The sequence below is a fragment of the Drosophila gunungcola genome, unplaced genomic scaffold (assembly GCF_025200985.1).
Source record: "Drosophila gunungcola strain Sukarami unplaced genomic scaffold, Dgunungcola_SK_2 000075F, whole genome shotgun sequence".
Taxonomy (NCBI): domain Eukaryota; kingdom Metazoa; phylum Arthropoda; class Insecta; order Diptera; family Drosophilidae; genus Drosophila; species Drosophila gunungcola.
In genome coordinates, this window is record NW_026453238.1 from 1 (window position 1) to 23,902 (window position 23,902).

The window sequence follows — 23,902 nt, forward strand, 5'->3', positions numbered from 1 at the left end:
AGCAAAATCAAATGGGTTTGCATGAGTAAAATTAAGAACATCACAATTTTAAAGCTGGTTGTAAATTTTAAAGCTGGTTGCGTCGGGTAAAAGTCCTAAAGACTCTTCTCAGCAATTTGCAAACATATTTAAAGGTTTTTATAAGGAATATCAGAGTTTTAAAGCTGGTTGTAAACGGTTGCAGCGGCTAAAAATCTGAGAAAGTCTAAGTTTTAAAGCTGGTTTTAAACGGTGCAGCCGCTAAAAGTCTAAACGGGTCATCTCAGCATTGCGAAATTCAAATAGTTTTGCAAGAGCTAAAAGAACTTAAGAACATCAGAATTTCAAAGCTGGTTGTAAACGGTGCAGCTGCTAAAAGTCTGAGAGCTCTGAAATGTTTTTTTTATTGTTTACTAACCTTTGTGACCACAACAACAATGTCGAGGCCCAGATTTGTAATTAGTGCGTCCTCCGTCAACGGCAGCAGGTCGTCCTCGTCGATCGAGTTGTTGCGCATGGTCCGCTTGACCGGAGAGCCCGGGTCCATGTCGTCGCCCACCTCGCAGTAGCTCTGCCACGTGGTGGCCAGTCGCTGGCGGGCCGCCTCCTTCTCTTTGGCGTCCAGCTGCAGGCTCTCGATGTGCTGGCCCAGGACCTTGATCCAGTGGTTGAGCTGCTCCAGCCAGCCCCACGGCTGCGTCATCGAGACAGTGAGGATGACGAGTGTGTGTGCATAGTTCGTTTCGTTGAGCGCATAGTGTAGCAGGTTTGTGTGCCCTGGATCGCCGTCCAGGACCCAAACGCCCAAACGCGTCATGTCTGCAATGAAACATGAAATTCGATCACCACGATCATCAATAGATATGATCGTTCATTGATCGATCACCCACCGTCTCTGTACTCATCCTTGACATCAATGTAGGCATACTCCAGGCCTGAACCCTTCTTCGGATCCTCGACGCCCTGCAGTTTGGCAATGAGTGTCGTCTTTCCGGTGGCATTGTCGCCTAATACTAGTACAGATTTGTTTGATGGAAGTTTTGTGCTGCCCTGTGTTTGTACTTCATTCAATATCGCTGACCTGCAAGGAGAACAACAATTGCACTTTAATAAAGACAGGAACACTTTAAAGCTAAGGTATGCAACAATGAAGTCAAAAGTACCTTTACAAAAACTATATAGCTAAATTGTTTTTGAATCTAGAGCCTTCCCGATCTCAAAACCTCTGCGATTTGTGCGAATTACAAGCTGTAAGCTTTTCCGCTGACACACGTACTTAATCGAATTCAGGTCAGAGCTCCGTCATTCAAGCACATTTCCCTTTTCGCAACATTCCGCCATCAAGTTAATTGGCGGACCCCAAAAACGAACCGACACACTCCATATACAAATAAATTCCACCACCAGACCAGCTCTCATTTTTCCCAACCCAAAGGTTCCGTGCTTAATTTTAGTGTTTCGGAACTACGTCAATATTTGATATGGTTTTGCATGCGATTTACAAACGTCGCAATGTCTGCAATTCAATTAGACCAATTAAATAATTTTCAATTGATGTGGAGAGTGAAGTACTAGTGCCTTGCCATCCTGGCGCTTGGACAGTTTGGGCAGAATGTCCTGTGCTGTCCTGTGCTGTCCTGTTCCCTCGGCATCCACGACATGCAAATTGACCTCGAGGACCTGCTGCCCCCCGCAATCGCCTACGCATCTCCCAACTTCTATGTGAAACTGAACCACACTGAACTGAACTGAACTAAAGTAAACTGAGGGGAATATCGATTGCCGAGAGCACTTTTCCAGTTCGTTTCGTTTCGATTCGATTGTTTTGTTTTGTTTTGGTCGGGTTCCTTTATTGAATGCGGCGCTTATTCATTTGCCTACGACTAAGGCACAGTGGTTCGAAACTTTAAGTATTTTTACACTAAATATTATAAAAAAATTTAAATTTGCAATCAATCAAGCAATCATTTGATTGTGATTTTTTATGTTCTTGGAAATTTAACAAAAATAATTTTGCCAAATGGCATGTCCTATCTAACAATAGAAATCTGATTTTCTTTCTCTTCATTTATATTTTCTTTTTATTTTCCTGGCAACCATTTTAATTCCCTATTTGTCTCTATAGTTTTCCTAATACTTTTCCTTAACTTTGACCCACTTTGAGGAAAAACCTAACTGCGCGCCCCACTGTGCGGCGGTAAACGAACGATTTTGCGTTCTCCATTTGGTGGTGACTAGTTGGTGGTTCCTTTGAAGGGAAAAGTGGGTGGGCGGTGAAAGTGGGCGAGAAGGACAGGGGGAGTGGTTCCCCGTTGGCATGGTGCACGCGAAAAAGCCAAACGAAAGGTACATTTTCCAGGCAAACTCCTCGTTGCTTTCGAGGAGTACGTCTAGAACTGTTGGTCGCGTTGGTTGAGAGTTCCATTGTATTATTATCCATTATAGACATTTAAACAATTAGGGCGCCCCAAGATGAGTCTCCTTTTGCGGCGACGATCGCGCAGCGAAACGCGTTCTCAGGAGATTCGGGCGGAGAAGGCCAGGCAGCCGGAATCGAAATCCGACAAACCGGACAAGGAGCAGCTGGCGAAGCACTCCCACCACCAGATGCGCCACAATGCGCCACATGCCAGTGAGCAGAGTCTCAACAAGCTGGGCCTGGTGGCCGGCAGTGGAATGGGCAGGCGCAAGACGTCCGCGGAACTCATCAGCGAGGCCAAGATGTTCCTGGGCGAGTCCGTCGGCGGCGCCGTTCCCCTGATGGCCACCGGCGGGGCCCGTTTGGTCAGCACTCGCCGACCCATCACGCCCCGCGAATCCGGACGGGTGTTGTACGGCAAAGTGGCCCTGGCAGGACGGCCACCCAGTGCATTTTCGTAGGTTACCACCACCCTCGTGGCGAGATTCGATTTCACATTTATTGACGAGTACTTTTTGTTCCTACGAATAGCATGCGCTATCTTCAGAACGAGAAACCATCTACGCCCCGCCAGCTGCCGGCTCTATCGGGATCTGGACCCGCCACGCCCATGCCCACCAGAAATGGCGCCCTACTCTGCCAATCCAGCACAGAAACCCTGATCGAACTGCTCAAGCAGCACAGTGGTCTCAAGGATTGCAGCGATGAGACAGTGCAGCACATAAATGCGGTGAGTATTGAACTTTTACCAGCGGTTTTGGCAGTTTCTCCACCTTTTAGGTCTCTAATTATCGATAATAAACTAGGATTCCATCTTTTGGACAATCTACATTATATTCTTGTTAGTTCCTTTTGAATATTTTTACGGTTTCTGGTTTTTAATTACGGGTATTCCATATTTAAGATCAGCTGCTCCATATTTTTGGTTGTTTAATTTGAAAATAAGGATTTCTCTTCTTGTACAATTATCGATAACAAATCAGGATTCCACAACTTACTTCATAGTATTGATGGTTCCTTTTGAACTTTTTAAGGTTTCTGGGTTTTAACAACTGGTATTCCATCTTTCCGATCAGCTGTTTTATATTTTTAATTTTTTAATATAAATATTAGGCTTTATCCATCAGTATATCCAATCATTTGGTCTTTATCGATAACAAATAAGGATTTGATTTGAACATTTGTGTCTCCTCATCTGTATTTCACCATTTGGATCAATTATTATAAATATTTAATTAGGTTCCCCTCAGCCAGACAATGTGATGTATGTTGAATTGGTTATGTTTGACTAATAAATCCATTTTGCCCCATTGCAGATCCTCCAGGAGCTTTATACGCGCGTGAGAAAACAGGAGCGCAGCTTCAAGCGCGGTTTCATCCTCGGAGGTCTCTATGGACTGGTGGAGTGCAGTTCGCCGCGTGTTCTTTTGGCTGTGGCTCGTGTGGTTTTGGCAGTGAGTCATTTGTCAGCAGGATGTGCCTCATTAGTTAATTGATTTAATTTGCCCTTTCAGCTGAGAGTCACGGGCAGTAATCTGACGGGTGCCTGCAAGCTGATCTTTAAGGTGGCCAGGCATGAGCAGCATGATGCCTTGTTCCACGAGCACGATGTGCTGGAACTGCTCATCGATGGCCTGGGCCACGCCTCGCCGCTGGATGAGCCGGAGGCCTGCATTTATGCCTACGGTTGCATACGTTTCCTCACCGCCAGCAGTGCCCAGGAGCGTGACGATGCCCTCAACCGCAACTGGATTGGTTTGGAGGGTTCCGGCTCAAGCTCTGGCTCCGAAAGTCATCCGGTGCCCATTGCAGCTCTCATGCCGCCTGCTCTGTCGGCCATTTCGGCTGGCCTTTGTCCCAGGAAGCTGACGGGCCAGCAAACATTGGTATCCCGCCTGGCTCGTCACGGCGCCGTGGAGCTGATGATTTTGCACCTGCAGATGCTGAACGAGGCGGGGGCCACTAAGCGCCTTCAGGGTCCGCCGCTTCACACGCTCTACCAATTGTCGGCGGCCATGAGGGCACTGGCGGATGTTTGCCAGCAGCAGCAGCGTTTGCAGCTTCAATTGCAACTGGCGTGTCCACATCTCATCCGGGCAGCCGAGGTTTCCATGGGCGAACTGGAGGTGCAGGCCAATGTGGTGCGCACTCTGAGGTAAATCGAACTACATCCTCCATTTGAAAGGCTAACACTAAGCCTTAAATCCCTTTGCAGCGTGCTCTCCGAGGACTCTGATTGCTGCGCAACGCTGCACAACTATGCAGCCAGAATTGGTCTGCTCCTGGGTCCTTCTTGTGCCGGTGGTGGTCAGTGCAGCGAACGTCTCCTGGCGGTGCTTAGCCGCTTGGGCTACATGCTGGGCAATATACTGGCCAAACACGAGTCGGCGCGCATACAGGTGGGTTTTTTTTTCAATAACTTCTGTTAGCTACAAAATATCAATTTAAATTTACATACTAGTTGCACTCTAGTTAATGAGTTATTAATCTAAAATTCTGTTCTTTTGCAGTACTTTCACAACGACGTGGCCATGGAGTATCTGCTGAATGTGCTGGAGCAGTTAAACGATCGCCCAGCCACCAGTGTGGCCCTTTTGGATGCCCAAATCAAGTTGATACGAGTGGTGGCCAATATGAGTGTGAATCCCGAGGTGGGCGCTGGCCTGGGAAATGTCCGTTCGTTGGGCACCGTGCTGCTAAAGCTTTTGAGCAAAACCAGCGACGAGTTGGCCAAAAAGAAGGTGGGTTTGTGTAGTCAAAGCCAAATCAGAATTTAATGGATTTCTTCCCATTTTAGTCGCCGGAACAGCAGGAGCTGCTGCATGCCACCTTGGGAGCCCTGCACAACCTATGCTTCTATCAGGACAAACAGGCAGCCGTACAGCCGTTGGCCGAGGGATCGCTGCAGAGCTTGATTGACGACTTGTCCGATGCGTTGGCCAAGGTCTTGGGCCACTGTCAGACGTCGGTGACCAAAGTGGAGTTGGCCCGCGTGTTGGGCAACCTAACGAGGAACGAGCGGGCTCGTCGTTGCTTCTGTGCGGCCGGAGGATTGCCATTGATGGTGCAGCAGCTCACAAAGCAGGCCGCTGGGCAGGATTACGAACTGCGCACCTGTGCCATTGGGGTTCTGGTGAATCTACTGGGCGATGGCGAACAGCGAGGTCCTTTCCTACAACTCCGAGGAGCGGAACTGCTGTCCCTACTGCTGCGTGGATCCTTGGAGCAGGAGGACTGGTTCCTGGCCAATATCGTGTGCCAGGCCCTCTGGAATCTCCTCATCGACGGCCAGTGTGCGGCTAATCTCTGTCAGAGCGGTAACATACTCGATGAAGTGAGCGATCTGCTGGCCGATTATCTCGATGAGGAGCGATTGCTGCCCGGCGAAAACGATAAAGATAACGAAGAGGACGAACCGGAACGGGAGCCAGATGATGTGGATGCGGATGTGGCGGAAACGGATGCGGATGCGGATGGTCACGACGCTTTGTGGGAGGACTTCGCACTGGTGGCCACCGATCTGCTGGAACGCATCCAAAACAACTTCGATAGGCAACAGCAATCGCAGACGTTGGTGCTTCACCAGGCCGATAACGAAGACGATAACGATGTTTTCATCGAAGAAATGTAGTAGCTGTTCGTTCAATAGTTTATAGTGTTTCTATGTCTTTGCATCATTATTCGATAAATATCTTTAATTAAATAATCAAAGCCAATAAAAAATGTTTTAAATTAGCCCTCAAATTGCTGGAATCGAATGGGGAAGTGGCAAAATTTCTAAATCATAATATTTACCCAGCTTAGAAATTAGGCAAAAATCATTTTGGGCATGATTAGTAACATTTAAAAACATTAAATATTGACAGTAAAATAATACACCTGTCTTGAAAATCAATATCTTCAGCTAATGCTCCCTTAATATAAACAACGATGACGACTTCTTTTAACGAGGAAATGAATACACAAACAAGTTCCTAATGTTTCAAGAACACTAATCTACAATCTTTAGAGTTTGTGGAAACGCAGTCCTACGAACTGGGTCACTACGTTATATTTATAAATAAACTGCCTTCAGAGTTATAAAAGATGATACTTTGTTATGAGAAAAACAAATCTCGGTTGCGTAAACTTAAAATTTGTTTATATGGTACAACTGCACATAATGCTGCTAAGGCTGATATGGTAATATTATATGCCTACTCCATTTCAGTTATTTTTGTGGAAAACAGTTGTAACAATTTCTATGGGGTAAAACAACTTATGTTAAACATTGTACTTTAATCCTAACGCCATATACTGGTGATTTAAAAGTTGTAGATACCTCAAGTAAAGGTAATTTTTAATTGCTGTATATTTGTACAAAGTTTTTTAGCAAACAAAAATATTTAAATTTAGGAATATGAATATTATGATATATTTTAGAAAATACCTGTTATTTCGAAACGCTTTGCCCAATTATGTTAACGGGTGTACTTTAAACGACATATTCAAGTGATGACAACATCGCTCACACACACACACCAGCGGAAACCAATACACGCACGTCTTAAGCCAAGTTTGGGTTCCAATCGGAATCAGTCTTATTGGCGAGTAGCCCATTGAGCTAGCCTTTATTTATAAGTATGAGTGTTGAAAAATTGATAAAGCGAAAAAAAAGGTAAACGCTGCCCTCGATTTGTATTTTTGTTAGTGAAATTGTGAATCATCCCCGCACATTGTTGCTCTTTTTTCGCCCTCTCTCCCTCTCTTTTCCTCTCTGTTTTTCTTCTTGGCCATCTTTTCTCTCACTTTTCTGCCTTTCCAGCTTTTTGTAATATTATTTATTTACGCATTTTGTTTATTAGTCCTATGTTCGCCAAAGCTTTAGAATCTTTAGGAATTATTTGAGGTTAAAGAGAGAAAGGTAGAAAAAAGAAATGACAACATGTCAATGAAATCAGCTGGTTTTTAGCCTTCCCAAAAAGTTGCCGGCTGTCTCAAATAATTTTGGATATTTCAAGACAAACCAATAGTGGTACAATTTTAAAGGAATATTAGCTAGCAACGGCAATTAATTGAAGATACTATTGGTGGCGAAAATGAGCTTGCAAACGTCATTTAAAGAAAGTTATCATACAAAAAAGAGCAAAATAGAGCGCCCTCTCTCATGGCCTTCTTTTTTGTTTATTTTTCAGATGCTCTTTTTTGGGGTCTAATCTAAGACTACTTTTTGAGTTTTTTTTATCTATATTTTTTGTAGAATTTTGTTAAGGGCTTAGCATATAGTTTATTTTAATCAAACTATAATTACATTACAAGCTCTGAAAATTGAAAATATCCAATACCTATTAGCGATTTTTTCTTTACATTGCAATTACTGTAATATTATTAATTACGAAGACTGGTTTAATTTAAATTAAACCTGGTTTTAAAGATAATATTTTTGTTGAAGGCTTGTGTCATTATAAGACATTTTCTTGTCTTTTTTGGGATCCTCATAAATGCTGGCTACTTTTGACTATAATTTTTGATGAGTCGCAGTACTTAACTGATCTTACTTTTAGGAATATTTCGTTGGGATGCAACCCCTACTTACCATAAGTTTTCCTTTTCCGCTGCCGCATCCTTTTTCTTGGTGGTGAAGGATGATGTCAGCGCATTCGTTTGCGTCCCACTGTCCAGCGCCATGTTGTTGTTTTTGCTGTTTGTTGTTAACTTTGCGCTGCGGTACTCCTATTGGAACTCACTCCTCACCTGGTCGGGTCCAATTGGGAATCGGGATGTGCTGGCGCTGCATGAGATAGGAGAGGGACGAGAGAGAGAGGGGAGATGAGAAACAGTTGGCAAACAAAAACAAACACACGCGCGACAGAGCGAGACGGCTGCCAGGTGTCGGCTGCATATGATTTTGCAGTCTATTTAAATAATTTTACTTTTTGTTTATGGCGCTGCAAGGCAAGGCTGCACACTTGTGTTTTTTCCTGTGCATTCGTCACCGCCATTCCTCTCTCCCTCGCTCTTATTTTTGTTGCTTTAGTTACGACGCACAGCTGCTGACAAATTCGCAAAATTTCCTCTTCTCTCTCTCTTTCTATCTTTTTTTTGGTGCCCACTTTTTTCTTTTTGTACGTACGCAGTTTTCCACGCTCTTCGCTCTCCGGTGAAAACTCGCGGCCCTGGACTTTCACGCACGCCTTCTTTGGTTACCTCCAATTGTGGCCGACAATTTTCCAAAAAAATAACAAAAAAATATCGACGGGCGAGCGAGAAAATTAGTTTTTCGCTGCGGAAAAAGATTTTTTTTTGATGGGCTGTGTGATAGAGATGAAACAAAGTCGATGGCCCTTATCGATACGTTTAGAAATTTGCAACATCGATATTTTTCAGCAGCAACTATCGATGTTTTACATGGAACTATCAATTATTTTCACTGTTTCAAAAACTGTTACATCGACAAAATTTTTTCCTATACCAATTGTTAAGAATTTATTCACATTTTCCTGGAATAACTCCGATTTAAAAAAGGAAAAAAAATTAATAATGTTTTATTAATATCCCAGCACAGAAAATTCTGTTTATTTTTTTCCATCCCCTCTATCGATATTTAATGTTTGTAGTAGGCTCATAAACGCCACATTCCTGTAAAAGCTATGTTAAATAACATTAGTTTATCAGCATGTGGATCAATTTGGTTTGAATTACCACTTTGTAATGTGTTCCTAGCAAAAACAAGTGCGTGTGTGCTGTATGTGTTATTTCTACCCTTGTCTGCTTTATTTTGTCACTTATTTACATTTGATTTCATTCCTAGTCACTATTTTTAATTAAATGTTATAAACTCTGTTTTATTATTGTTATAACTCAAAAGATATTTTAACGACTAAACACTGAATCTTTGAAAATTCAAAAGAAATTGTATGCACTTGGGGAACGACCAAAATTGTGCCTGTTGAATTGTCAATTATTTTTATATATTTTTGTGACCTAATAACATGTTTAATAATATTTTTCTTTGCCAATTACTGTTTAATGTTATTAGTAACCCGCAAACTAAATAAACGATGCTAATTAATTTGAATTTATAGTTAATAAAGCGTGCTGCCATACAAGTATAGTTCAGAATTGCCATGGCTTCTTAATGAATTTTAGTGGTTCAACAGCATAGAGGTTGCTAATTACTGAATGAATATCTAAATTTAAAAGTTGAATTTGTATAAAACAACTGACCAAGAGCTGACCGACTTTAACGATACAACGATTTAGTCGTTTAAGGAATACCCTAAATTTATTTCAAAAACTGACTTTCTCAGATTTTCGGTGGGAGAGTAATTTCCGCGCCTGGTAACACTATTTGACAGTCATAACTGCCTTGATCTTAACTTTTATATATATTTTACAGTAAATACTGAAAACAGGAGGAAAAGTCGAGGATTTTGAATTGCAAGAAGGGACAATGCAATCCACTAGCCTTTTTCTGGCTGTAATTTTCCTTATAAGCTTGGCCCAAATCGATGGTGAGTTCGGCGAGTTCGTGTTCCCGTTCAAGTCTTTTGTTTCAGTTGCTTATGTGTTATGTGTTTTGTCTTTGTGTGCGTGCTCTAGATTGATTTTCTTTTGGGGAAAACGACAAAATTAAATAACAAGCAAACTGTAGCTAAATTCTTTAAAAATTGCATAAAAATTTTAATCTTTTCTTTTAAACTTGCAAAAAACCAACAAATTTGTGGTTTAGTTTTTGCCTCGCACATTTTTTCGATTTCAATCAATTTTTGTGACTTAATTAGTATTATTTATAAACATAAAAATCGGATTCTCTTAAAGCAATGAACCACTGTAAAAAAATATACATATTTTAAGTAGCCATAAACTAGCATTCTAGGTTAAAAGGAAAAATATTTTTATAACTATTAGTTCTTAAATTAATATCCATACATTTACTAAATAAAAAAACATACGAAATAAAATCGTAATATGTACATATTTTACATTGTATTACATATTGTACATTTAACTTAAGTACATTAATTACAACAATTGTTAGCAATATGTTTTATTTTTCGAATATTATTAAGTACGCAAACTCGAATCAATATATTTTTTTATAGCAAAAGAGTTTAGTAAATACTGGGGAACTATACCTTTCTTTAATATTATTTCTTTTAAACTATGAAAATTCCTTGTATTTTATATGGTAATATTATATTCATGAGCCAATAAATATATTGTACATGGAATTTATATATATTTATAATGGAAATGATGAAATTTCTAAATATTTAAAAACTGTTTAAAAACTTTACTTATTCGCTGTCAAATATATTGATAGGTAATATGAAATTTAATGGAACTGGACCATACAAATTAACTTTTTAAACATTTATTGATTATGAAAAACTGATGTATTCCATGTATTTTAAATGGAATTTATTTATATATAACTGTTTCCGAGACTAAATCCTTTCTGTTTGCAGGCCTCCTGCGCCGCTGCTACCAGTGCCGATCCCGCGGCGAGTTGGGCAGCTGCAAGGATCCGTTCAGCTTCAATGCCACGGATGTGGAGCAGGAGCCGGGCCTGGCGGCCATTCCCTGCGCCAGCGGCTGGTGCGGCAAGGTGATTGAGGGCGGCGGCACCTATGCCATCGACGACTACGACCTGGCCATCCAGCGGATGTGCGTGCAGCGCGGTCCGGATGACAACATGGACCGCTGTGCGGACACCATCTACAACTACAAGAAGGTCTACATGTGCTTCTGCCAGGGCGACCTGTGCAACGGGGCGAGGAGCTGGTCCAGTCCACCTCCGATCCTTCTGATCCTAATCCTGCCCCTGCTCGCATCGATGCTTGCTATAGATTTGTTATAGTTTTTGCTTACTGTTGTCGGAGCACTCACATACACTGCCAAAATAATAAAAATAATTGGAAAAATAAAATAACATATTAGGATACTCGACTTAATTTTAAGTCCAATTTTTATATAATAATTGCTTTGTGTTAACTAAAATGTTTGTTTTTAAAAGAATTATTTCTTTTAATAGATTAAATAAATTTGTCAAAACTTAATATAAAGCAAGCCAAAAATTCAAAATCGCAAATTATTTAAAAAATATTTTAAAGAAAATCAGAACACACCTTCGTAGCATACAAAAGCAAGCCATGCTTTATGAACGTGATCAGCCGTCGGAATTCCCGCCCCATTCCCCAAAAGGGGGTCACTCGGCTATCAGCGGAGCGTACAAAGAAACAATATTATATTAATATATATTTATTTTAATCACTTGCGTATGCACATTTACATACAAAACTTAACTAAGAGACTTTTTAATGTGAAACTTTAGGAAGAAAAAAATTTAAATCAATGTTATTCTTCGCCCTTGCTCAAAAAAAAAAAAAAATAAGAAAATTGGGTTTTAAGGTCGACCGACAACTTTGGAGCTTCAGAGCGAACGAAGAGGAGACGTCTAATAAATGCCCATGTCCATTGGACTGCGGAGCCAACTAAATTATCCAACAACTTGTGGCTTCCTTTAGGAAACCAGAAAAAAAATAGGACACATGCGGTGTACCATTCACTTGGCATCGCGCATTTTGTGCATTTGCTCGCGCAAACACGGCGGACAGCGGGAATTCTGGAGCTGCATTTGCTGGCGATTCTTGGTGGCCTCGTGGCAGTCCATGTGGTAAAAGCCACTGCAAAAATGGCAGTAAATCGCTTCGCGCTCTGAAAAATACAGGAATTTGGAACAGGTTTTAAAAGTCAAATAAACAACATTTAAATGAGTAAATGACTTAAAATATTTGGTTTAAGTTCAAAATCTAAATCATTTACAAATATTTCATATCAAAAACATATTACGTGTCTTTCGTCACCAGCTTGATTTGTATCTTCGTATTTTTCTTATAGAATCTTAACAGTAAGCCCTATCTGTTTCAAATAAAAGTTCTAAACCATTTTAAATATATAATATTCCTAAACATAAAGCAAACTTCAAAACGGAAAACAAAGACTTTTAAATAGCTTTCGTCACCAGCTTGACAAGCTACAACCTACAAATAACAATGAAATTGACGTTCCATTTAATATGAATTTATTAAACACTATCTGTTTGAAATCCAAGATCTGAGTCATATAAATATACTTTATATATCACAACATAGACTATTAGGTAGCTTTCGTCACCAGCTTAGTTTGCTTCTTCAAAAAGGTTTTACAGAAATTGAGGTCATCGGAGAAGTTGAATTTAACTAAACACTATTTGTTCGAAACTCAAGATCTGCAAGATCTTGCATCACCAGCTTTATGATCTTACATAAAGTTGAGGTCATCGGCGAAGTTGAAGTGCCTTTTGAATATTTCATAAAAAAAAAAAAAAAAGACAGAAATGACTCACCCACTTTCCGTTTGCATTCCCTGCACTCGCGGCATTTCCGGCACTTGGAGGCGCCGCCCTCGCCATGCTGACAGATTGACTCTACGGCCGGACCTCCTCCTACAGCGATCTTGTCCGTAATCTTGTCCGGCGATTTGCTCTTGCGTGTGTACGCCCTCTTCGAGTTGGCCTGCAGACGCTTCTCCTTCGGCGACAGCAGAAATTCGGGCTTGTCCTTGGCCTTCTTGTGGCCGCGAACGCCCAGGACCAGCGTGTCCATGGCGTTCAACTGCTGGCCATAGTGGAAGTCCACACCGCTGGCATTCTGAACGGTGCGCCGCTTGCGCTTCGAGTGGCGCTGATTGAGCTTCTTAAGCACTTCGGGCGTGTACAGGCCAAACAGGCCGAGGAACGTCTCCTGGCCGTAGTCCGCCGGCAGGATGCGGCTCTCGCGCGGCTCATCGCGCCACTGGGCTGCGGACGCGAAGAGCCGTTGCTGCTCCTGCTGCAGTTCCGCACTGGAATCATCAGAGCTGCCGGATGGCGAGCCCGCTGGCTGCGGCTGTGCCTGAGCCTGTGCCTGTGCCTGTGGCTGTGAATTCGATGAAGGTGTTGGCGCCGATTTTCTGCGAGTGTTCCTGGTCTTATAGGCGTTCTTTGACGTCCCCTGCAGCGGAATATGTGGCGCGCTGGATTTCTTAACCAAGGCATTGGCATTGGCATTGGATGCCTGATTAGCGGCAGTGTTTGACATCTCCAGCGGTGGCGGTGACTTGGATTTATTCTTTCGACTAGTCTCCAGACTGGTGAGCTCCAAGTCCTCCTCGTCGTCGAACAAACGGGGCTGCTGCTTTGTTTTTCGGGCCCGCTTCAAGGCCTGGTGCAGGTTCTTCCTGCTCTGGGCCACCACCTCGAAGTCCAGGGGGGGATTTTCAGATTTCGGCGCTAGTGTGGGTACTGCCGGTGCCGCAGGAACCACCACTTTTTGGGTAATGGGCGCTAGGGGAGGCGGTGAAGTGCAGGTGATAGTCTTCCGCTTAAGCGGCATCACATTCAGCGACCGTTTCATCATCTCCGTGTGGGATTTGAGTTGGGGCGGCGGCGCTGCTACCGGCACTGCCAACGGCACCTGCAGATGCACCTGCACCGGCAGAGTCTCGACTTTGGGCCAGGTGACCTGCGGATGAACGGCTGCAATCTGCTGGCCCAGACCGCGAACTGGCGGTGCCAGCATCAGCGGTATGTTCTCGTCCAGGTCGCTGAGCTTCAGCGGCGGCACACCCGCCTCGTCGTCCTGGCTCAACAGGAAGTGCTTGCGGATGAGCATCTCCTCGTTGTCCCGGTTCATCACCGACTGCGGACTGATCTTGTAGCTGGGCTCGGAGATCAAAGGCACTATCTGGCCGGAGACGAACTCGTTGGCCAATTCCGGCAGGCAGGCGATGTTGTTCTCCTTCAGCTTCTTGTAGAATCCCTCCAGGTCGTCGTTCAGGCGCAGCAGCAGGAACTGCTGTTCGGCATTGATCTCGTACACCTCCTCCTCCAGTTCGTCCAAGATGCGGCGCATCTGCACGGGATCCTAAGGGGTTAAGCGAATGGTTTGGGGATTGAGCGTGAGTTGCACATTAAAAAAGTTTCAGTAATTGGGATGGGTTGCGCGGGATCGCAGGTGCTAATGAGCATTAACCCTCGCATGGCCAAATGTTTGTGAATATATACATATATTTTATAACTCAACAGCTTCATTTTGAAAGTTAGAAAAAAATTTAATAAAAGTTTTTCCCTTTACTATTTGAGGGCTTGACTGCATGTGAAAGACGCACTTTGGTGGAGGAATATTATTAAGACGCAGTTAAAGAAAGTGCGCATTAATTATGTAATATTTATATTTTAAAATCACTTCTTTTATCATATATATTTTAAATTACCTGTTTTCTATACAATTAATTTTTTTTAAACATTTGTTTATCAAACATTCCAGTTGAAATAATTAATAACGTAAATATACATTTAATATGCATGCTAACAAGTCTACTCTACATATTTTTAATAGACGAGATGTAAAGTGTTACACTAGTGAAAGCACTGAAAATATGTAATAAGAAAAATAATAATAATTGGCACTAAAAATGTGCTCCTGTTTGTATGCATGTGTAGTTTGCTCTTAAAGCTTTTTTAAAAGTTATACTAAAATCCTAAACACTGCCATCTGAATATTAGTCACCATGTGCGTTAAGTGAATAATAGTAAGCCCTTTAAGAAGTCATCGACTACTTGTTTATAATTTCTTATGAAATGGATTCCTGTTTACTAATCGTCTAACCTGAATATTGGAAATGCTATGTACATATGTTTTATAAGCTTTTACCCAAAAAATGCTTCTAGAATAATGTACGCTCTACATACAGTTCTTGTTCTTTGTGTTGGAACTCAGTGGCTATTTGGGGCGCACTCTTATTAAGGTCTATGGGTCCTAATGATCCAGAAAGTGGCGATGATGGCAACCCTGCCAAAGCAGGCAGAACAAAGGACAAAATGGCTCTTGTTAACCCACCGCATCCGCCTGCTCCTTGAAGACGTCCGAGACCAACTGGGGGGTTAAAGACAGAAGACAAAGGAATTAAGTAATGCATTATCGGGCTGTAGGCCCCGTAATACCCCCAAAAGTCCCAAAACCAGCCAAACTCACCCCGTGGACCTTGAGAAAGTCGCGCATCGCACGCTGGCAGTAGATAATATCATTTTTCAGCTCCAGCGGCAGCACGTAGCACTTCTCCATGTAGTACTTGAACTTGGCGTACTCCTTGTACCTTCCGCTCATCGTGTCCCCTGATTATATGGCGGCTATATAACGACCGATATCGAACGAAATCGAACAAATCACGCACGCGACTTTCGGATTTTGACGCGATTCACTTGTGGGATTTCATTGGCTGGGACTCTTTTCCTTTTCCGGCGCGGGGGGCTTCTCAATGGGGCTTTTCTGGACAGGACCGGACGGAGGCCTCGGGAAATTGGGAAAACGGGGAAAACCGGAAGTTAAGGGGAAAGATAACGCGAACCGTAGGTGAGAATTACGAATTTTTATGGTTTTTTGATTGAATTCCTCCTGGTGGGCAAGAGTGGCCGAGCTGCAGAAGACGTCTTCGCCTAACGCCAACTCCTTCGCAAACTCTGGATTTTTCTGCGGAATGCACAAGAGAGCGCGAAATTTAAAAGTGTGTTGTCTATATGAAATAGAGTAGAACAACAAGAAATTGGAATATACCATGAATAGTTAGTAGAAACAGTGCCTTGAACTGCAAAAAATAAGGATTACAATGAACAAAGCAAAAGATACAAATTTTTGATATGAAAATAAAGTATTTTTTGAAATGTGTTTTTTAAAATCAAATTTAAAATAAAAATTTGTGTCTTTATTTTATAACAATTATGAAGGCAAGTTGTTTAAATGATTTTAATACGTTGGTTTGAACAGTTTGACGAGTTCTTTTTAGATTTTAGATTTAAATATACAGCTAAATTTTCGGCCTCTTCGAACCGTTTTAGATTTACAACGTGTTATTTTAAGAAGAATCTATACCTGAAAATGTGCTCAATATTTTGTTGTACCTACTTTCTAAGCATTTGTAAATCATTGCCTTTACCAAATATTTCACAACTTGCTTGCGTACTTTATATCAACAATTGGTTAGAAAGAATATGGATAAACAATAAATTGCTTATAATTTAAATCTGATAAATTGAAATTAGCCACATTAAAACAAATAAAAGCACCATAAATCACGATATCCCATCGATAAGTCACAGAGAGTTAGTCATATGCACTAAAGAGTTATCTGAAAACTTGTTATATGTTTATATGGTCATGCTATCCCTTAAATATCCTTTTCATATATCCTAAAAATTTATCTGAGCTTACAGAAAAAACAACCTGAAAACTCCAATCAACTGCTTAGCTTGATACAACTAATTTTAATACAAAATATGATATACAATTGCTTATTGTTTATAATTATGTGGTTTTAAATGTTTGAAACTCGCATGATGTTTGAATTTCGCGGGAAATGGGTATTTTTTAGTGGTTTATGGTTAGTCGGGAGCATTTGGGCGGAAAGCAATTTCAATATTTGGTAACACTGGCAAATTGTCCGAGTTTTTTTTTTCCAACATTATTAACAAAATAAATAGCTGTCGAATTTCGCATAATACACTTGCAGTCGCCAGCATTGCAAACACATCCGGAAAATTAGGAAAAAACCGAATTTAGGCCAAACAAAATCCGCAGTGACTGAAGAAAATCAAAATAAGTGAAACGCCACAAAAAAAGGGAAAAAACGTTAAATATGTGTAAGTTCATAAACAATGGGAGCGTCCAAAGGAAATGCAGTTACTTTGACCGCCTATTAACAATTTTAAGTTAAAATAATCATTTCCTGGCCGCATTCTTTTGTTTGTTGTTGTTGTGTAGTGCGGGTGTCGTGTGTGTGTGCGTGTGGACGAGTGAGAGAGAGGGAAGTTTTGCTGACGCCCCAGCAACAAAAACAAATTAAAACCAGACGAAAGTAAAATTTCACCCAAATTTTTGTTTGTTTTTTTTATGGTCAAACTGGACAAACATGTTTTTGCTGTTTTCGGTTTGGTTTGTTTAGATTGTTTTTGTGCCGGCTTTCCGCGAAAGTTTTTTAAAACGGCACTTTGACAGCCTCTCCTTTCCCTCTTCTTTCTCTTCCTTTTCCCACGTTCTTTTGCTCCCCACCCGCTACTCATGTGTGTGTGTTTGTGTTTGCGAGTCCCGTTAAACTGGTTCTGGCTTAATTGCATCGTCCTCTCTCTCGCACATAACGGTTTTTAATAGGTATTTCTTAACGGCTTTTAACCCGTTAGCTTCGCTTATCAGCATCACCCACACACACACACACACACTACTAACTAAATAAATAATGAAGACAAAGCTCAGTAAATGGCGAAAAGAGTGAAAGAGATGAGAGATCCAAAGTGCATAATGGTAATGCCAATGTTAATGGCCCCGCTGTTGTTGTTCTTCTTGTTCCTCTTACTGTTTCTATCGTTTTGCATTTCTGCCTTTGTGCCGCCCCGGCCACGCCCACGTTTCGATGGGAGCCTTGGTAGTCGGCCAAGTAGGAAATAATAAAAACAATGCCCATCTTCGCCAGATTTTTTTCATGTTGCGTCACAAAGCGGTTCTAACGGAACTATAATATATTTTTGATCTTACAGATAGATTTTGTTCAATAAAAATTTTCTTAACTTAAAATGTACGAATTCCAAATTAATATCTTTAGAAATTGTAAAATCTTAGAAATAGATTTTCATAAAAGTGAGTATTCATTAAATGTACATATTCTACAAACCAAGATGACAAAGTATAACTGCCTTTATATAAAAAAAATAGTAGTATTTTGTTTTAAACAAAATATTTTAAGATAGTTTTGGTAAACTAAACCTTTAAATAGTTTAGTAGTTTTACCATTAAATTGATCTTAGAGATTCTTGCTTTCAAAGTATCTTTGAATTTTCAAGACATATTTGAATAACGCAAAATGCTAGTTTATCTATTTTATCTCAATTTAATTCATTTATAGAATCAACCAAAAGTAAATTTAAAGAATGATCTGGAATGTTAGGTGTCTTTATCTTAAAATGTTATCTCACAGCCAATCTCCTTTTCAACGATCGTGTTTTTATAACAGACGAACAGTTGCGGTGAAAATATTAGCATTAAGGAATTCACATTGAAAAAGATGTTTATAAAATATTAATTCTAGTTATCTAGTTATCGTACAATATTTTTATTTTTATCCATTTTTAATGCAAGACATCTGTTTTAGGCTCAAAAAAATAGACCTGCAAAATAATGACATTCTTGGCCAATTTTAATTGCCAATTAAATTCAAACAGCTCAGCTGTTTTTGCCGTTTAAGTTTTGGGTGTCGCAACTATCTATTTTTCAATTGAACAACATTTAATTCTAATGTAAAGATTTGCCTTGCAAATCAAGATGGCTTTTCTCCTTTTGCCGTTTAGTTGTTAATTAAACCCAGCAGCAGCTAAAATTACTTGTTGTGAGGCATCAAGCAATGAAACATCAATTGTAAAGGTGCGTTGAAAAGCTTCCAAGCGCTATTTTGAAGTCATAATTGTTACCTGTTCTATGTTTCGATTTGGCAGTAACAAAAATCCCTTTATTTTAACCTGCACCGTCACCACAAAATTCTCGTTTTTGGTTTCTTTTTTGGGTAACCCGATCCTCCAGTTTGGGCGGTGAGGCGGGCGGTGAAGAAGATCCAGATCAAGACCCCAATACCGAGTCAAGATCCGAATCCAAATCTGAAACTGAATCTGAATCTGAATCCGAAAGCAAGTGTGGTCAAGATGTGCAAGCAGCAGCAGCCGGCGATATGCTATTCGACCGAATCCGCTCGAGTAACTCACACAATATCCGGCGAACGTTGCCACTCCCATTTACTTGCAGCTGACAACAACAGCGGATCTGGCGGAGGAGGAGGCGGTGGTGGCTCCGGGAACAACAATAGTGCCAATAGCGGGAAGAACTCGACTCACAGGAGCGATGAGGTGACCAGCGCCATCACCACCCAGTTGCTGAGCCAATGGCGCAAGAACTTCTACAGCGAACCGAAGAACCTGCTGGCGCAGAACGTCTGCTCCCGCGTGGATCCCTTCGATGTGTGCCTGTCGCGGAAGGCGCTGGAGACCACCAACCATGTGTTCAACTACAAGGTGGAGACGGAGGGCAAGCCGGTGACCAATCAGCGGAGCTCCGGCCGCTGCTGGCTGTTTGCGGCCCTCAACTGCATCCGCCTGCCATTCATGAAGAACTACAATCTGGACGAGTTCGAGTTCTCGCAGGCCTTCCTCTTCTACTGGGACAAGATCGAGCGGTGCAACTACTTCCTCAACAACATCGTGAAGACGGCGCAGCGGGGCGAGAAGGTGGACGGACGGCTGGTGTCCTTCCTGCTCCTCGATCCCACCTCCGATGGCGGCCAGTGGGACATGCTGGTCAACCTGATAACCAAACACGGCCTCATGCCAAAGAAATGCTTTCCCGAGAGCTTTAGCTGCGAGTCCAGCATACGAATGAATGCCATACTGAAGAGCAAGGTAAGTTGTTTTAGTTGAAATTGGTAGCTTTGAATTTAGTCTGTTAAAATATCCATCCATTAAAAGTTTAAACAGACTTCATTAAAATTCATTAAAATTTTAAATGTCTTAAAAGTTTAATAAGTTGGCAGTGCACATTTTTAATTTTATAATTCGAGAAATTGCGCTTGCAATTGGTAGCTTTAGTTCTAGTTCTATTAAACACATTAAACATTTAAGATATTAAACGGAACAGTCTGTTGATATATCTATCCACTAAAATAGTAAATTCCTTTGATGTTTATTATGTTGGCAGTGAAAAATTGCATTTAAATTTTTTAAGTGGATCATTAAACCAAAATATACTCAATTGAATGTATTGTTTGTTGTAGCTCCGGGAGTACGCCCGCCACCTGCGTGTGCTGCTGGAACGGAATCCAACGGAGGAGGAGATCGCCTGCAAGATCCAGAAGCAGATGGCCGAGATCTACAAGGTGGTGGGCATCTGCCTGGGCATTCCCTCGGAGACCTTCACCTGGGAGTACTACGACAAGAGCAAGAACTACCAGTCCATTGGACCGGTGAGCTCGCTGGAGTTCTACGAGCGATATGTGAAGCCGCACTTCAACGTGGAGGACAAGGTGTGCCTGGTCACCGATCCTCGGCCGACGAGCAGCTATGACCAGGCCTACACTGTCGACTGCCTGGGCAATGTGGTCGGCGGCCGACCCGTCCTGTACAACAACCAGTCCGTGGAACTGCTTCTGGCCATGGTCACCAAGTCGCTGAAGGCCGGCGAGGCCGTTTGGTTCGGCTGCGAGGTCAGCAAGCGTTTCGCCTCCAAGCAGGGCATCGAGGATGTGGACGTGTGAGTATTTCAAATGGGTTAATTAAACCATCTTGAAAGGGATACCTTTTTAATAGCTTACCATTCAGTTTCTTTCTTGTAGTATTATTTTAAACACACAGTTATACAACTAATGTGATTTACCTTCTTCTTTTAGCCACGATTTCAAGCTGGTCTTTGACATCGACATACAAACGACGTTCTCCAAGGCGGATCGCCTGATCTATGGCGAATCGGCCATGACCCATGCCATGGTCTTCACCGCCGTCTCCGTGGACGTGAGTACCCTTAGCTAAGCCCATAATAACCGATTAACTAAGTCACCTAACCTTTCGAATTGCAGAAGGGCGGCGTGGCCCAGAAACTGCGGGTGGAGAACTCGTGGGGCGAGGATCGCGGCGAGAAGGGCTACCTGGTGATGAACGCCGACTGGTTTAGGGAGTTCGGCTTCGAGGTGGTGGTGGACAAGAAGTACGTGCCCGAGGATGTGCTGCGCGTGTTTGACATGGATCCGATCGTCCTGCCCGCCTGGGATCCCATGGGCACGCTGGCGCAGTAGGCCCTCCGGCCAACCACACATATATATATTTAAATACAATATATACAAAGCTTTACGATCAGCAATCTTCGAGCGGCATCCAAGTGTTCGCGTTACACCATACCAGCTTTCAGTTTTTGTGTACATTTTTTTTTCTCTGGCCAGTTGTACCATTTTTCGAGCTCTTCACAAAATCGCACTAACCCACTATCCCACAATCCCACTACCGATCCCCAAGGTATATGCATTGTCAATTCTGTAAAACAATAATTTTGTGTTTAGTCTAAGTAAAACAAAGCAAATTTCTCAGTTTCCACCCCCCGAATTACGTTTATCATTGATTTTGCAGCGGGCAGTTGAAAATATATACAATACAAACGAGAAATAAACAAATGAATAATGTAAATGCATTTTTTACGTATATACAATTACATATTTAATAAATATATTGAAAACATTTCACTTTACCTACAATTTACAATTGGAATAATCAAAACTAACACTTTGCCGCCCGTCGGCCTTAATTGCACTTTTTTCGCATCTGCCGCTGCTCGTACTCGTAGCTCAATCGCTGCCAAATGCCCAGGCACATCCGCACCAGGCGCACATCCTTCTCGGCGTTGCTCCTCGCAAAGGCGTACTGCTCCCGGATCAAGTGCTTCGCCGCTCGGAGCTGGCCACGCTGGATCAGCGAGATGCTGAAGTACAGCTTGCAGCGAGCCTGCAGGAAGGGATCTCCGAGGCGCAGGCCAATCTTCAGCTGCTGCAGCGAGATCTTGCCCGCCGTCTCCGCCTGAAAATGAGTTGCGGTATTAGGACAGTTTTAATAGACTTGGGAGGATTTACTGAGTGGAACTCGTTGGAATGGAGGTTTTTAATCATTTAATCTTAATTTTTCCTCAAACTTACGCATCGCTCGAACTGCTCCCCCAGGGCGGAGAATCCACCGCCCAGGGTGGAGAGCCAGGACATGAGGTGCTCCACCTCGATGTGCTCCCACAGGGTGTGTGCCAGGATATCCGCGAACCGGTAGTCCACAGTGTCCCTTTTCGGGGGCTCGAAGGACAGCCAGACCAACTGGACGCCGTGCTGCCGCTTGAGACGCAGGGCCAGCTCCTTTTGCTGGAGGAACTCGCGCAGGTAGTAGTTACCATTGATGGCGTCCACCTGGATGCACATCCTCCGCAGTGATTTCGATTCCCGGCTGGAGTCGCCGGCCTCTCGGCTGGGACGGTTGTGGAAGTGGCACCGCTGCCAGTAGTCGCAGACGCAAACAACCAAGGGTTCGGACATCTGGGAGGGATTATCCCAATTAGCATCAATCAGTTTACCTGTCCACATACTCACCTCAATTGTGCAACCCTTTATTGGGCTATAAAATCCTAAGCAAGACAGAAATATAAGGTTGATTCCACAGGTTCCTCGGTTCTGTGTAGAGTATTTTGGCTGGCGTTTCCTGTTCTTACTGCATTTTTAGCTCGATTTGAAGTCTTAAGACCGGACTCATCTTAAAACACATGTTGACCGAGTGCTTTTATTGTAATATTGAACTTTAATCACAAGTTTTTTGTTTTTTTATAAAAATTGCACAGAGTATTAACAAAAGCATTGCCACATCGCTGTCAGACCGCCAAAAATTGGCATGACGCGGGAAAACTGCGGGTGGCAGCATTGATTACGTGCTTGTTTATCAGCGCCAAAAACTATCGGATTTCAAGAGTTTTAATAAAATGAACTCTTTGAATTCCCTTTACTGATTTGTTGTCGCATAACAACATAAAAAGAAACATCAAAGAAAAAAATAAAAAATTAAAAAAATAAAGGGAATTGTGTTTTTTTTTTAACCAGAAAATTACATAAGATTTTTTTTATTTAGGATCTTTTTCTAAAAGCATGTTTCTGATTCTTAAATTTGTTTTTTAAAACTTTTTGGTCCTTTTTTCAATTTTTCAGCCAAAGGACAATCAAAGATTTCAGTACGTATTAACTACAATTTTAGTTTCAGCTTACAATCCACACCAATCGAGTGTTACAATCCACATGCCGTGGAAGTCGTTGAAGCGCGCAATTCAAATTGTTATGGCCTTGGCAATTGCTGTTTAAATTCGGAAATTGTTCAATTTCCGACCCAACTCGCTGCTGTATGTGGCAATAATTCCGCGTGGAAATGACTCAATTTCGCTGGAGTGCAACTGCATATTTTGTGGCCCTTCAACATGGCCATTATCATTATCAAACAAATGTTTCGTCCCTCGATTTCTCAGTGCCAACAAATCTGTTAGCAGTTGGCAATAATTGTGCAGCCAGCGGCAACATTGTCCCCACACTTTTCCCCCATACCCATTCATGATTTTCCCTTTCCCATTTCCATTTCCCATTTTCCCTTCTTTTTTTTCGTGGCTATTTTTGGCCTTTGCCTTTTATTGTTGGTGGCTATGTTGTCATCGATGGCATTAATTTCGGTAAGTGCGCCCGACTATACTATATATGCTTTCCTTCGACTCCTTCGGCTATATCCTCTTCTTCTTCCTCTTTCAACACACGATTTTTATGGCACGACATTTTTCTGAATTATGCGCTCAATTTCCGCTGAATCGTCCAAGTCTCCCTGCCCCTTCAAAAAAAAGCCCTTAAACAAATCACCAC

The 23,902-nt window shown here is 42.1% G+C and overlaps 6 protein-coding genes across 9 annotated transcripts; 3 read left to right on the forward strand and 3 right to left on the reverse strand.

Moving 5' to 3' along the window:
• Positions 1-397: 397 nt before the first annotated feature.
• LOC128264642 (cytoplasmic dynein 1 light intermediate chain 1) lies at positions 398-8,722 on the reverse strand (the record flags this gene model as incomplete). Its single annotated transcript, XM_053000240.1, has 4 exons — positions 8,511-8,722; positions 7,974-8,168; positions 870-1,060; positions 398-798 (listed from the first exon to the last, which is right to left on the reverse strand). Coding segments are annotated over exons 2-4 (684 nt in total), but the record flags the coding sequence as incomplete, so codon positions are not given.
• Positions 2,029-6,565, forward strand: LOC128264633 (armadillo repeat-containing protein 2). The gene is made up of 7 exons (XM_053000225.1): positions 2,029-2,855; positions 2,930-3,128; positions 3,715-3,852; positions 3,913-4,553; positions 4,614-4,797; positions 4,909-5,139; positions 5,196-6,565. Exons 1-7 carry the CDS (start codon positions 2,452-2,454, stop codon positions 6,027-6,029), a joined length of 2,631 nt encoding a protein of 876 aa, XP_052856185.1. The 5' UTR covers positions 2,029-2,451; the 3' UTR covers positions 6,030-6,565.
• Positions 8,723-9,710: 988 nt separating the features above from the next.
• LOC128264641 (uncharacterized) lies at positions 9,711-11,341 on the forward strand. Its single transcript, XM_053000237.1, has 2 exons — positions 9,711-9,891; positions 10,849-11,341. Exons 1-2 carry the CDS (start codon positions 9,831-9,833, stop codon positions 11,238-11,240), a joined length of 453 nt encoding a protein of 150 aa, XP_052856197.1. The 5' UTR covers positions 9,711-9,830; the 3' UTR covers positions 11,241-11,341.
• A 292-nt stretch (positions 11,342-11,633) lies between these two features.
• LOC128264635 (uncharacterized) lies at positions 11,634-15,918 on the reverse strand. Of its 2 annotated transcripts, XM_053000228.1 has the most exons (4): positions 15,436-15,918; positions 15,301-15,336; positions 12,768-14,325; positions 11,634-12,097 (listed from the first exon to the last, which is right to left on the reverse strand). In XM_053000228.1, exons 1-4 carry the CDS (start codon positions 15,565-15,567, stop codon positions 11,946-11,948), a joined length of 1,878 nt encoding a protein of 625 aa, XP_052856188.1. In that variant the 5' UTR covers positions 15,568-15,918; the 3' UTR covers positions 11,634-11,945. The 2 variants fall into 2 exon arrangements, with proteins under 2 accessions (XP_052856188.1, XP_052856189.1); XM_053000229.1 differs by lacking the exons at positions 15,301-15,336; positions 15,436-15,918 and adding an exon at positions 15,153-15,292.
• A 950-nt stretch (positions 15,919-16,868) lies between these two features.
• On the forward strand, positions 16,869-21,713 carry LOC128264636 (bleomycin hydrolase). Of its 3 annotated transcripts, none has more exons than XM_053000230.1 (5): positions 16,869-17,096; positions 19,024-19,892; positions 20,264-20,739; positions 20,876-20,996; positions 21,062-21,713. In XM_053000230.1, exons 1-5 carry the CDS (start codon positions 17,093-17,095, stop codon positions 21,275-21,277), a joined length of 1,686 nt encoding a protein of 561 aa, XP_052856190.1. In that variant the 5' UTR covers positions 16,869-17,092; the 3' UTR covers positions 21,278-21,713. The 3 variants fall into 3 exon arrangements, with proteins under 3 accessions (XP_052856190.1, XP_052856192.1, XP_052856191.1); XM_053000232.1 differs by having other exon boundaries at positions 16,871-17,096; positions 19,243-19,892; XM_053000231.1 differs by lacking the exon at positions 16,869-17,096 and adding an exon at positions 18,739-18,867.
• LOC128264640 (uncharacterized protein F58A4.6) lies at positions 21,642-22,897 on the reverse strand. The gene is made up of 3 exons (XM_053000236.1): positions 22,604-22,897; positions 22,166-22,549; positions 21,642-22,049 (listed from the first exon to the last, which is right to left on the reverse strand). The coding sequence occupies exons 2-3, from the start codon at positions 22,547-22,549 to the stop codon at positions 21,777-21,779; spliced, it is 657 nt and encodes a 218-aa protein (XP_052856196.1). The 5' UTR covers positions 22,604-22,897; the 3' UTR covers positions 21,642-21,776.
• Positions 22,898-23,902: the final 1,005 nt, after the last annotated feature.

Coding starts and splice junctions, on each gene's coding strand:
- LOC128264635 (XM_053000228.1), bottom strand. CDS start 15,567: ATGAGCGGAAGGTACAAGGAGTACGCCAAGTTCAAGTACTACATGGAG. Junction 14,326..15,300: donor TCAAGGAGCAGGCGGATGCG/GTGGGTTAACAA, acceptor TTAACCCCTTAG/GATCCCGTGCAGATGCGCCG. Junction 12,098..12,767: donor GGAATGCAAACGGAAAGTGG/GTGAGTCATTTC, acceptor TGTATTTTTCAG/AGCGCGAAGCGATTTACTGC.
- LOC128264641 (XM_053000237.1), top strand. CDS start 9,831: ATGCAATCCACTAGCCTTTTTCTGGCTGTAATTTTCCTTATAAGCTTG. Junction 9,892..10,848: donor AAGCTTGGCCCAAATCGATG/GTGAGTTCGGCG, acceptor TTCTGTTTGCAG/GCCTCCTGCGCCGCTGCTAC.
- LOC128264633 (XM_053000225.1), top strand. CDS start 2,452: ATGAGTCTCCTTTTGCGGCGACGATCGCGCAGCGAAACGCGTTCTCAG. Junction 3,853..3,912: donor TGGCTCGTGTGGTTTTGGCA/GTGAGTCATTTG, acceptor TTGCCCTTTCAG/CTGAGAGTCACGGGCAGTAA. Junction 4,554..4,613: donor AATGTGGTGCGCACTCTGAG/GTAAATCGAACT, acceptor ATCCCTTTGCAG/CGTGCTCTCCGAGGACTCTG.
- LOC128264636 (XM_053000230.1), top strand. Junction 20,740..20,875: donor GGCATCGAGGATGTGGACGT/GTGAGTATTTCA, acceptor TTCTTCTTTTAG/CCACGATTTCAAGCTGGTCT. Junction 20,997..21,061: donor TCACCGCCGTCTCCGTGGAC/GTGAGTACCCTT, acceptor TTCGAATTGCAG/AAGGGCGGCGTGGCCCAGAA.
- LOC128264640 (XM_053000236.1), bottom strand. CDS start 22,549: ATGTCCGAACCCTTGGTTGTTTGCGTCTGCGACTACTGGCAGCGGTGC. Junction 22,050..22,165: donor GGGAGCAGTTCGAGCGATGC/GTAAGTTTGAGG, acceptor ACTCATTTTCAG/GCGGAGACGGCGGGCAAGAT.